The following is a 13,113-nucleotide window of genomic DNA, read 5'->3' as shown; positions in this document are numbered from 1 at the left end:
GTTGGTTGAAGATCCCACACGTGAGATCACTGGTAGTATTTGTCTTTCCTTGTCTGACTTACTTCACTTTGCATAACATCCTCAAGTTCTATCCATGTTGCAAGTGGCAAGATTTCCTTCTTCTTCTTTTTTTTTTTTTTTTTGTGGTACGCGGGTCTCTCACTGATGTGGCCTCTCCCGTTGTGGAGCACAGGCTCTGGACGCGCAGGCTCAGCGGCCATGGCTCACGGGCCCAGCCGCTCAGGACACACAGGCTCAGCGGCCATGGCTCACAGGCCCAGCCACTCCGCGGCATGTTGAATCCTCCCGGACCGGGGCACAAACCCGTGTACCCTGCATCGGCAGGCGGACTCTCAACCACTGCGCCACCAGGGAAGCCCTATTTTGTTCCTTTTTATGGCTAAGTACCTTATAAATTATTTTTCAGTACAGTTTCGTGGCATGAAGTGCAACTCATATTGGGCAATTATGACCACTACTGCGCTTTCTGGGTAGCAGTCTACCAGTTTTCCTTTAAGGAACCACCGACCCCCAAGTCTCTGTCCATGTGGTTTGGTGGGGCTTCCCCTGTTTCAGCTCCAACGGTGCATATGAAATTCATGCCTGGCCAATGAAAGTTCTCTCCTAGGCCAGAGTAGTTGGCCCAGGGACAGTCTTGGAAGGAAGTTGGGTCAATGCTCATCATCCTGGGTTGTGCTAAAGTACTGGGAGAGGGGACTGCCATGCTGCTAAGCAGGCAGGATGTAAGCCTGGTGATGCGGGGTCCTGTTCATAGAAGGAGGTGCCTGAAAACCAAGAGAGGAAAGTAGATCCAAGAAGTGAAGAAAGACACAGGCCTCAGTTATTTAAGCCAATATATTTCTTTTCTTCTCCTTCTCCTCCCTCTCCCTCTCCTTCTCCATTTTTGTTTTTGCTTTTGTTATTGTTGTTGTTTGCTTGCAAGGAGTTCCAACTAACTAGCCCAGTATGGCAGGCAGAATAATGGCCTCCCCAAGATGTCTCTGTCCTAATCATCCTAATCCTTGGAACCTGTTACCTTACATGGCCAAGGGAAATTAAGGTTGCAGATGGAATTAATGCTGCTAATCAGGTGATCTGAAAAGAGGGCGTGTCCTGGATTATCCAGGTGGGACCCATGTAATCACAAGCGTCTTTAAAAATGGAAGCCAGAGGCAGAAGGAAAGTTCAGGGTGATGTGGTGTGAGAAGGTGCGGTTTGCCTTTGCTGGCTTTGAAGATGGACTAAAGGGCCACAAGCCGAGGAATGCAGAAGCCGGAAAAGGTAAGGGAGCAGATTCTCCTCTGGAGTTTCCAGAAAGAAAGGCAGCCCTGCCAACACCTTAGTTTCAGCCCAGTGAGACCCATGTCAGACTTTTAGCCTATAGAACTATAAGGGGACACATTTGGGTCATTTTAAGCCACCAAGGTTTGGGCAGTTCGTTACAGCAGCCACCAACAGTGTGGTGATTTGTTACAGTTAAGCTGAGAAAATTAAACACCGTGCGTTCTACCCGTTGCCTCCCAACGCTGCCCTGTGAAAGCACAGCCGGTGGTTCCACACGCCCGCGGGCCAAGCCCACAGTCCTCACCGGGAATTGAGGGCTTGCGTGGGCCGCCTGGCCGGCCTCAGCCTATTTTTCCAGACTCATGTCTCCATCAGTGCTTCTTTCAGTAGTTTCTTCAGCTAGGGTTACTCTTCTCACTTTCCTCTCCAGGCCCTTGGTGTTGAGGCTGAGCCGCCCCTCCTTTCCAGCCCTCCCCCCACCGATGATGCCTTGCTCTCCTTTCTGCCATTGTAGCACTCCGACACCCCCGTCCCTTCCTTCAGAGCTCAGCTCTCGTCGCACCTGCCCGCACAAACCCTCATTTGGGCCTGGACACTCCCGCCTAAAGCTGTGATAGTTTCAGATGTGCGAGGACTGTGGTTTGTCCCCTTGGTGCTGTCTTCCTGGTCCTGGAGGGACCTGCCCAGGCTGGGCATCTGGTGCTCTCAGCACTTCCAAGCCCTGCTTCTTGGGAGAAAATGGGCTCTGAGAGGGCAAGCGATGCCCCCCAAAGCCTCCTAGCCTTCAGTCCATAGGTCTTTCCACTTTTCCCTGTGGCCTTCGGGCCCTCAGTAGAGATGTTGCACGTGTGATTGTTTCCTCAACCCGGCTGGATGACTCACCAACCTCCACAGACCAGCCATCCCTGCCTGCGTTCAGCAGGGCTCCCTCCCTCAATGCCCCCGAGCTGAAACCGCAGAAATGCGTCTGGGGTAGGGGGAGCCTCCAAGAACCTCCACTGTTTTATGTCTCAGGGCAGAAAGAATCCATCGAGAGGCAAAGTGATAGAAGTGATTTATTAGAATAGGACACTTGTGAGGCTTACAAGCAGGTAGGCAAGGGAGTGCTGTGCCCTGAGAACGTAGTGGGCTACAGTTTTATAATCAAAGGAAAATTGGGGAGGGGGAGAAGGCCACCTTCTTCCTCCTTCTTTTTTTTTTTTTTTTTTTGGCGGTATGCGGGCCTCTCGCTGTTGTGGCCTCTCCCGTTGCGGAGCACAGGCTCCGGACGCACAGGCTCAGAGGCCATGGCTCACAGGCCCAGCCACTCCGCGGCATGTGGGATCTTCCCGGACCGGGGCACGAACCCGTGTCCCCTGCATCGGCAGGCGGACTCTCAACCACTGTGCCACCAGGGAAGCCCTCTTCTTCTTTTTTTTAATGGCTGAATGATACTCCATTGTGTGTGTGTGTATACACATTTTCTTTATCCATTCATCCACTGACAGACACTAAGTTGTTTCCATGTTTGGCTATTGTAAATGTTGCAGTGAACATGGGGTGCAGATAACTTTTCAAGTTAGTGTTTTTGTTTCCCTTGGATAAATAAACAGAAGTGGAATTGCTGGATCACATGGTAGTTCTATTTTTAATTTTTTTTTTGCGGTACGCGGGCCTCTCACTGCTGTGGCCTCTCCCGCTGCGGAGCACAGGCTCCGGACGCACAGGCTCAGCGGCCATGGCTCACGGGCCTAGCCGCTCCGCGGCATGTGGGATCTTCCCGGACCGGGGCACTAACCCGTGTCCCCTGCATCGGCAGGTGGACTCCCAACCACTGCGCCACTAGGGAAGCCCTATTTTTAATTTTTTGAGGAACCTCCAGTTGTTTTCTATAGTGGTGGCACCAATTTGCATTCCAACCAACAGTGCAGCAGGGTTCTCTTTTCTCCACATCCTTGTCAACACTTGTTATTTCTTGTGTTTTTAATAATAGCCATTCTAACAGGTATGAGATAATATTTCATTGTGGTTTTGATTTGCATTTCCCTGATGATTAGTGATGTTGAGCGCGCTTTCATGTGTGTGTTGGCCATCTGTATGTCTCCTTTGGAAAAATTCAGATCTTTTGCCCATGTTCTAATCAGATTTCTTTTTTTTTTTTGGCTATTGAGTTGAATGAGTTCTTTATATATTTTGGATATTAACCCCTTATTGCATATATGATTTGCACATATTTTCTTCCGTTTGATAGGTTGCCTTTTCATTTTGTTGATGGTTTCCTTTGCTGTGCAGAAGTTTTTTTTTAAATGTTTGATGTATTCCCACTTATTGATACTTTATTTATTTAACAAACATTTATAGTAGCACTTGTGGACACTGTTACAGGTGATTTACAAATTTTAACTCATTTAATTCTCACGACAACTTAAGAGGTAGATTTTTTTTTTTTTTTTCTGTATGCGGGCCTCTCACTGTTGTGGCCTCTCCTGTTGCGGAGCACAGGCTCCGGACGCACAGGCTCAATGGCCATGGCTCACAGGCCCAGCCGCTCCATGGCATGTGGGTTCCTCCCAGACCGGGACACGAACCCGTGTCCCCTGCATCGGCAGGCAGACTCTCAACCACTGCGCCACCAGGGAAGCCCAAGAGGTAGATATTTTTATTATTTTATAGATGAGGGAACACATGCACAAGAGATTACATGACTTGCCCAAGTCCACACACCAGTAAGTGGCAAAGCTGGGGTTACAACCTATTGTTAACGTGGTCTGACTCCACACCACACACTTTTAACCACTATATTCTACTGCCTCCCTTAGTAGTTGGACTTAGTCTAAAACACAAGTATGAAGTGCTCCTTTAAGAACTGTGTAGTGTAGCGAGGACTCCATATCTGTACCAAAATAATGATGGCAGATAAAAGAAATGTGCTGTAAGCAGAGTGCATAGACTAAGCGTTCCTATTTGCTTTGTCGGTTTAATTCACTAGACATTTATTGTTTTTACTTTGTGCCAGGTACTATGCATAATGCAGGGGAATCAAATATGAATAAAATATGGTCCTGACGCATGACAAGCTTCCCCTGGAGGAGAAAGATTGGAGCAAATCAACATGTTAATTACACCCACAAGAAATTTTAAAATGTACTTTTAGGTTTTTTTTTTTTTTGGTTGCGTTGGGTCTTTCTCTAGTTGATGCGTACGGGCTTTCTTTAGTTGCGGTGAGCAGGGGCTATTCTTCGTTGTGGTGCCCGGGCTTCTCATTGCGGTGGCTTCTCGTTGTGAAGCATGGGCTCTAGGCGTGCGGGCTTCAGTTGTTGTGGGGCGTGGGCTTAGCTCGTAGGCTCTAGAGCGCAGGCTCAGTAGTTGTGGTGCACAGGCTTAGTTGCTCCGTGGCATGTGGGATCTTCCCAGACCAGGGATCGAACCTGTGTCCCCTGCCTAGGCAGGCGGATTCTTAACCACTGCGCCACCAGGGAAGTCCCTAGTTTTTTTTTTTAATTTTTATTTATTAAACAATATATATTTTTTAACATTTATTTATTTATTTGGCTGTGCCGGGTCTTAGTTATGGCATGTGTGGGATCTTTAGTTGCAGCATGCAGGATCTAGTTCCCTGACCAGGGACTGAACCCGGGCCCCCTGCATTGGAAGCGCAGAGTCTTAACCACTGGACCACTAGGGAAGTCCCTAATTTTTATTTTATACTGGAGTATCATTGATTAACAATGTTGTGTTAGTTTCAGGTGTACAGCAAAGTGATTCAGTTATACAAGTATCTATTCTTTTTCAAATTCTTTTCCCATTTAGGTTATTACAGAATGTTGAGCAGAGTTCCCTGTGCTATACAGTAGGTCCTTGTTGGTTATCTATTTTATTTTTCTTTTTTCTTTCCTTTCCTTTTTTCTTTCTTTTCTTTTCCCTCCCTCCCTCCCTCCCTTCCTTCCTTCCTTCCTTCCTTCCTTCCTTTCTTCCTCCCTCCCTCCCTTCCTCTTATTGAAGTATAGTTAATTTACAGTTGTGCCAATCTGCTGTACAGCAAAGTGACTCAGTTATACACATATATACATTCTTTTAATATTCTTTTCCATTATGGTTTATCACAGGATATTGAATGTATTTCCCTGTGCTATACATTAGGACCTTCTTGTTTATCCATTCTAAATGCAATAGTTTGCATCTACCAATCCCAAACTCCCAGTCCATCCCTCTCCCTCCCCACCCCCCTTGGCAACCACAAGTCTGTTCTCTATGTCTGAGTCTGTTTCTGTTTTGTACGTAGGTTAATTTGTGCCATGTTTTAGATTCCACATGTAAGTGATATCATATGGTATTTGTCTTTCTCTTTCTGACTTACTTCACTTAGTATGGTAATCTCTAGTTGCATCCATCTTGCTCTAGTGACATTATTTCATTCTCTTTCTATGGCTGAGTAGTATTCCATTGTATATATGTACCACCTCTTCTTTATCCATTAATCTGTTGATGGACATTTAGGTTGCTTCCATGTCTTGGCTATTGTAAATAGTGCTGCAGTGAACACTGGGGTGCATGTATCCTTTTGAATTATGGTTTTCTCCAGATATATGCCCAGGAATGGGATTGCTGGATCATATGGTAGCTCTATTTTTAGTTTTTTAAGGAATCTCCATACTGTTCTCCATAGTGGCTGTACCAATTTGCATTCCCACCAACAGTGTAGGAGGGTTCCCTTTTCTCCATACCCTCTCCAGCATTTGTTGTTTGTAGATTTTTTTTGATGATGGCCATTCTAACCAGTATGAGGTGATACCTCATTGTAGTTTTGATTTACATTTCTCTAATAATTAGCGATGTTGAGCATCTTTTCATGTACCTGTTGGCCATTTGTATTTCTTCTTTGGAGAAATGTCTATTTAGGTCTCCTGCCCATTTTTTGATTGGATTAGAATGTACATTTAGAATATGTGTTTATAGCCCTTAATACTTTTTTTCTGAGAAATATATCCCCAAATTGCAGAATTTTAAAAGTCATTTGGTGTTTTAACTTTCCTCCTAAAGTGCTAAGAGGAGCAGAACACCACAAAGCCAGACTGAGATGTTAGTTGCCTTTCGTGACTTTAGGCTCACACTCTTACTCATGAAATTGTTAGTTTAAAATGTGAAGAGACCGAACACCTATAATATTTCATTAAAAACTGGTATAAAGGGACTTCCCTGGTGGTGCAGTGCTTAAGAATCTGCCTGCCAATGCAGGGGACACGTGTTTGATCCCTGGCCCGGGAAGATCCCACGTGCTGCAGAGCAACGAAGCCTGTGTGCCACAACCACTGAGCCTGTGCTCTAGAGCCCGCGAGCCACAAGTGCTGAGCCCGCGTGCCACAACTACTCTAGCCTGTGCGCCTAGAGCCCGTGCACCGCAATGAGAAGCTTGCACACTGCAATGAAGAGTAGCGCCCGCTCACCACAACTAGAAAAAGCCTGCGTGCAGCAATAAAGACCCAGTGCAGCCAAATAAACCTGGTATTATTATGGAAACATAAAACACATAGCAAAACTCTTTGTACTTAATTATACCTATATTTTAGTTAAGAGAGGAGACTATTTTGACTGTTAGTGTTACAGGATGAAGTGTGATGGTCATAACAGTGAAGTATGTACATAAAAAATACATTGATTAATTTCCCTCATCAAGATAGGGCTAAGCATACAAAACAGCCCTCAAACTTCTTAAGGAGATCTTTGAAGAACAGTTTATCTATTGTGTTTGCCTTGTGCCTTGCTTCCTGGCTTAGTCATTTTTACTTTTTGTGAATCCTGGCTTAGTCATTTTTACTTTTTGTGAATTCTTTTTTTTTTGGTCTGCGCTGGGCCTTAGTTGCGGCAGGTGGGATCTTCACTGCAGCATGCGGACTTCTTAGTTGCAGTATGTGGACTCTTAGTTGCACCATGCACGTGGGATCTAGTTCACCGACCAGAGATCAAATCCGGGTCCCCTGCCTTGGGAGCTCTGAGTCTTACTCACTGGACCACCAGGGAAGTCCCCCAAGTTGTGATGCTTTTAGTGTTTGCATCCAGAATGTAAGGTCACATTTTTTTTTTTTTAATGGAAACCATGGCTGCTATTTGGAGTTTAGTGAATTCAGTTTAAAGTTGAGGATCCTATCCTCACAGAAGTAGAATGAGGCAGTGGTTAAGTAGTTCTGCTTTTTTGGAAGACCTCAGATGGGATTATATGTGATATACACAACTTGCGGCGAGCAGGGGCTACTCTTAGTTCGGGTGTGTGGGCTTCTCATTGTGGTAGCTTCTCTTGTTGTGGAGCATGGGCTCTAGGCGCGTGGGTTTTAGGTAGTTGTGGCTCGCGGGCTCTAGAGCACAGACCCTGTAGTTGTGGCTCACGGGCTTAGTTGCTCCGCGGCATGTGGGATCTTCCCAGGCCAGGGATCGAACCCAAGTCCCCTGTATTGGCAGACAGGCAGATTCTTTTTTTTTTTTGGCTGCGTAGGGTTTTAGTAGTGGCACGCAGGCTTCTCTCTAGTTGCCGCACACAGGCTTAGTTGCCCCGCAGCATGTGAGATCTTAGTTATGCGATCAGGGATCGAACCCGCGTCCCCTGCATTGGAAGGCGGATTCTTTACTGCTGGACCACCGGGGAAGTCCCGGCAGGCAGAGTCTTAACCACTGCGCCACCAGGGAAGTCCCATCCTTATTTTATAGATGAGGAAACATAAGCAGAAGAGATGGGGTGACTTGCCCAAGGCAATACACAATGGAATCGTCCCTGTATTGAAAGGGTATAATCTGTATATCATCTTTTGTGCCCTTGAGAATATTAGAATATTAAAAACTTTGACTGGGCTTCCCTGGTGGCTGAGTGGTTGAGAGTCCGCCTGCCGATGCAGGGGACACGGGTTTGTGCCCTGGTCTGGGAAGATCCCACATGCCGCGGAGCAGCTAGGCCCGTGAGCCATGGCCGCTGAGCCTGCGCGTCCGGAGCCTGTGCTCCGCAACGGGAGAGGCCACAACAGTGAGAGGCCCGCGTACAGCAAAAAAAAAAAAAAAAAAAAAAACTTTGATTTTTCAGATGTCATCCTGAGAGTGTCATCTTTTAAGAACAGGTAGCTTGTATTTTATGACATAAACTGGATAGAAAAATGCAGCCCAGTTTGCCAGTGTACTAAAGTGGTCAGTTTAGAACAGTATTGCTCTCAGGATGTATACATTTTTGGTTTTTGTCATGCTTATGTAGGTTTTCAAAAGAGCTTTTCTTTACCAGACAAAATTAAGACTTAAAATACTTAAAGAATTATACATCTCTGAAAGCAAAATGGTAGACTTTTGTGTGTGTGTGTATTTGAAGTTCACCTGCAACAGCAGTTAAAATTTTGTCAGGTGTGAGCTTGTAGGGAAGTCTCCTTTTATTTGTTTGACTCTGATTTTATGGTTAAGAAAATTACTTCTTGGATAATATGAAAGTGAACTAGTAAAAACTGAAGTAAAAATTAAAAATTTTTAAAAATTTTATTTCTCCTTTTCCTCCAGAGGAGGGCGCTTGATGTTTACAGTAAAATTTTAGAGTTTTGTTTTGCTTTAATTACAGATTGGGAGTCCTCCTCTTGATCCTACGGAGCATTTTCTTCCTGAAGAAGAGAAACTTGCTGAACAAGAAAGATCAAAAAGGTGAGTAGGTCTAGAAATCAGCCCTCACAGGTATTTCCACATAGTGTATTTGAGATGATTGCTCAAAAAAAGCACAGTGCTTTCTTTTTCAAGGCACTCAAAGGTTATAGAATGTGGATTCTGGCATGGATTAAAACCTTCATTTGCCACTTCCTAGATAAGTTACCCTGTTCAAATCTGGGGCTCAGTTTCCTTATCTGTCAAACAGATACAAGTCATACCCAACTGAAGGGGCTGGTGGGAGGATCAGTATATTTGAAAGTTCCTTATAAATTGTAAATCGTTACACAAATGTTTTTTCCTTCATAGATTTGAGAAGGTTTATACTCATAACCTATATTACCTGGCTCAAGTCTACCAGCACATGGAAATGTTTGAGAAGGCTGCCCATTATTGCCATAGTACCCTAAAACGCCAGCTTGAGCACAATGCCTACCATCCTATGGAGTGGGCTATTAATGCTGCTACCTTGTCACAATTTTACATCAATAAGGTAAGCTTCTCAAAGTAGTTATCTAACAGAGTTACCAATAGTGTGTATAAAAATAGAACCAAAAGTACCTTGAAAATGTCATCTTTTAAAAACAGGTAGCTTGTATTTTATGATGTAAACTGGATAGAAAAATGCAGCCCAGTTTGCCAGTGTACTAAAGTCTGTAGCTTTTTGTTGCAGTAATCCTTTTGAATCTTAAAATAATTTTATCATAATTTTATCATGTCCTACGTTGCCTAAGACCAGTTCTTTTTTGATACAGACAGGCTATCTCTATTTTAGTGAGATGTTATTTTAAATTGCAGATTTTATCTTGTAGGCTTAACTATCTTTATGCAGTGACTATGAGAATTTGTCTGAGGAAGTTGACTGTTAAATGTGGGCTTTGATAAAAGCATGTGATGCATTTCAGTTATTCTTTAGAATTAACTCCTTCATAGTACTTTTTCTATGTTGGGAATATCTCTGCTTAATTTCTGAGTTCCAGGTCGTTATACTTTTTCTGGAGTATTACACAGGGACAAATTTGAGCTTCTTAGTTGCTTTCAGAATTATTCAGAATCATGTTGGTATATTCTTAATTGACCTTTTAAATTTTTTAGTCCTTAAGAGAATTTTTAATGCTAAAACACTTTAAAGCCACCTGTCCCAGCCAGATTTTCTATTAATTCTCAATTAGGTATCTCAGTGATAGAAATTACTTTAATTTGTATTTCTAATTTACAAGCCTCTCTGAACTTTTAGTAATTCTTTGCTTATCAGAGTTTCTTCTTAGATCTCTGTTTACCTGCTGCTGTATCCTTACTGGGCCTTTATCCTTTCTAAGTTTTTTTGCTAGTGCTGGTTCTATAAATGCGCCCTATGTTTAAAGTATTGTCCCATGGAATTTCATTCAGAAAAGCTATTAGCAGGAGAGAAAGGGCTGTGGTGACTGCAGCATCGCTTCTAGGACTTTGGTCTAAGATCAAGCGTGTAAGTAACGCTACTGCATCTATATCAGAGCATTTAGTTAAATCTAAATCTCATGAATCCATTTCATTGTGATCATCATCAAAAAGTGTTACCTGGTGCTTCTGCTTGTGGCACCTTTTTATGGTTTTTTTTTAAAAATAGCTTCCAGAGGCCCTTTGTTTTGTTTAGCAACTTTAAAATTACATATTCACTGTAATTTTAATTAACATTTAAAACTCCATGGATTCTAACAGTACTAAGATATCTAGATATTAAAGTGTAATTAAAGATTTTAAGTTGTTAAGCACTGCTTATGCTGAGCATGCAGTAAATTTCATGAGTACCTCCCCACTCTGTGCTTTTATTTTTTTTACCAAAATGTTTTATAAGTTGTGTTATAACTAGCTAAGTTATACTGCAAAAAGAGATTTGATCCATGTTTTTAAAAAATGCAATTGTCATTTATATCACTATCATCTTCATCTGGTTCCATGAGGTTTTGCTACTTAGTGAGTCCCTGCCTTGCAGGTGAAGTCCCACATTTACCAGCCACCTAGAGGGCACAGGGCACTCACTGTTTTCTAACAGTGGTTGCTTTCAGATAGCCAATCTGGACAAAGCTGAAGTGATAATGATGAGTAAGGGATTATAGAGCAACAATTAAAACTTCTTTATGTAAACTGTAACTTTCTTTTGGTTTGAGGTTTAACACCAACATTTTGATCTATAAATACTGCTGGGCTAATACTACACATGGTGCCCAGCTGTTCTCAAGATGGCTTCTGAATTTGCAATAATGGGGAGATACATTTAATGCTGAGATTTTAAAGTCATAGTCAACCATTAAAAATCCTCTTAGCAAAAATCAGTGTTACTAATATGAAGTAGACATACTTAATGAGGGTGGCTTCCAACTAAAAGTTGGACTTGGTAATTCTGCTGAGTAGTCCTGTGACTTACATGACAAATGTAAAGCGTTAAAGTAACAAGGAGATGTTCTCAAAGTGTTTGAGAAGTTTACCGTGCCCCAGTTTGGATTATGAAGTCTTTAACTGTGTTGGTAAAGCAGTTCCATAGAGTTCATCTGTGGAAATCTGCTGACTTCAGAACTTGGTGGGAAGCCTCGTATTGTAAATTCCAAAGATTTTAGAAGACAGGAATCTCTATCAAAATTTATCCTGTTTGCCTTTGAATGGTAGGATGTAAAAGGGATCTCTAAACCTAAGAAAGATTAAATCTTCAAGTCCTCTGACAGAATGTAAATGGTCTAAAAATTGATCATGTGTGGAACTTTGGCTACTTAGCCTGCACCTAAAAGGACTGAGGTACTTTGAGTCTAGGATGATAGCCATTCTTGTATGCTGATTAAAAGTTAGCTCTCCTTCAGTAGTCAATCAGCAGTTGTTTTTCAGCCAGTTTGGATTAAGAGTTTGGGGGTATTGTTATTTTAATCTTTAAGGTAGTTTTTTCAACCATATCTTATATACCTTCTTGTTTAGTTACTATACAGGGTCTCCTTAGTAGTGGTTTCTACCTGATTTTGTTAAGACTTTATTCTTGTTTATTTCCTCAACAGCAATGCTTTATGGAGGCCAGGCACTGTTTATCAGCTGCTAATGTCATTTTTGGTCAAACTGGAAAGATCCGAACCACAGAAGACAGTAAGTTTAGGTGTGCGTGTTTAATTACATAGCTTTTTAAAATTTTTATTTTAAAATCATGTTAAACTTTAGAAAATTCAAGAACAGAACAAAGAACTGCCATACGCCCTTCTAAATTTACCAGTTTTTAGTATTTGCCTCATTTGTAGTCACATTTTTTCTTTCTGAACCATTTGAGAGAAGATTGCATACATTAGGTTCCTTTACCCCCTAATACTTCTAATACTTCAGTGTTTTTCCTAAAAATAAGAGTATTTTCTTATATTATAGAACAGGAAATATAATTGTTATACAATTCTTTTATCTATAATTCATATTTAGTAGCTGTCCCTGTAATGTCCTTTATAGCAATTTCTCTAGTACCAGAGTATCCAGTTCAAGGTTGTATTTAGTTGTCACATCTCTTTTTAAAATTTTTATTGGAATATAGTTGATATACAATGTTATGTTAGTTTCTGCTGTAGAGCAAAGTAAGTCAGTTATACATATATCCACTCTTAGATTTTTTTCCCATATAGGGCATTAGAGTATTGAGAAGAGTTCCCTGTGCTATACAGTAGGTCCTTATTAGTTAATCTGTTTTATATGTAGTAGTGTGTCTATGTCAATCCTAATCTCCTAATTCATCCCACCCCCTCCTTACCCCCCAGTAACTGTAAATTTGTAAATTTTCTACATCTGTAATGCTATTTCTGTTTTGTAAGTAAGTTCATTTGTACCATTTTCTTAGATTCCACATTCCACGTCTAAGCAACATCATGATATTTCTCTATTTCTCTTTGACTTACTTTGCTCAGTACAACGATCTCTAGGTCCACCCATGTTGCTGCAAATGGCATTATTTCGTTCTTTTATGTCTGAGTAATACTCCCTTGTATACATGTACCACATCTTTTTTATCCGTTTTTCTGTTGATGGACGTTTAGGTTGCTTCCATGTCCTGGCTACTGTAAGTAGTGCTGCAATCAACACTGAGGTGCATGTATCATTTCGAATTATGGTTTTCTCTGGATATATGCCCAGGAGTGGGATTGCAGGATCATATGGTAGTTTCTGTATTTAGTTTTTTAAGGAACCTCCATA

At 42.1% G+C, this 13,113-nt stretch overlaps 1 protein-coding gene across 2 annotated transcripts in view; it reads left to right on the top strand.

Moving 5' to 3' along the window:
* The window catches only part of KIFBP (kinesin family binding protein), a 41,324-nt gene that overhangs the window by 14,555 nt on the left and 13,656 nt on the right, over nt 1-13,113 (top strand). The window contains exons 3-5 of one of the 2 annotated variants that reach the window (XM_082855135.1): nt 8,846-8,925; nt 9,235-9,418; nt 11,946-12,030. In XM_082855135.1, coding sequence (XP_082711261.1) covers nt 8,846-8,925; nt 9,235-9,418; nt 11,946-12,030 — 349 coding nt within the window. Of the gene's footprint in view, nt 1-8,845; nt 8,926-9,234; nt 9,419-11,945; nt 12,043-13,113 lie in introns of both variants that reach the window. The other variant, XM_082855134.1, reaches the window with a different exon arrangement.

Source organism: Leucopleurus acutus (genome assembly GCF_964270905.1).
Source record: "Leucopleurus acutus genome assembly, chromosome: 14".
In the NCBI taxonomy this organism is placed as follows: Eukaryota; Metazoa; Chordata; class Mammalia; order Artiodactyla; family Delphinidae; genus Leucopleurus; species Leucopleurus acutus.
This window is presented reverse-complemented; position numbering and strand designations above follow the sequence as displayed.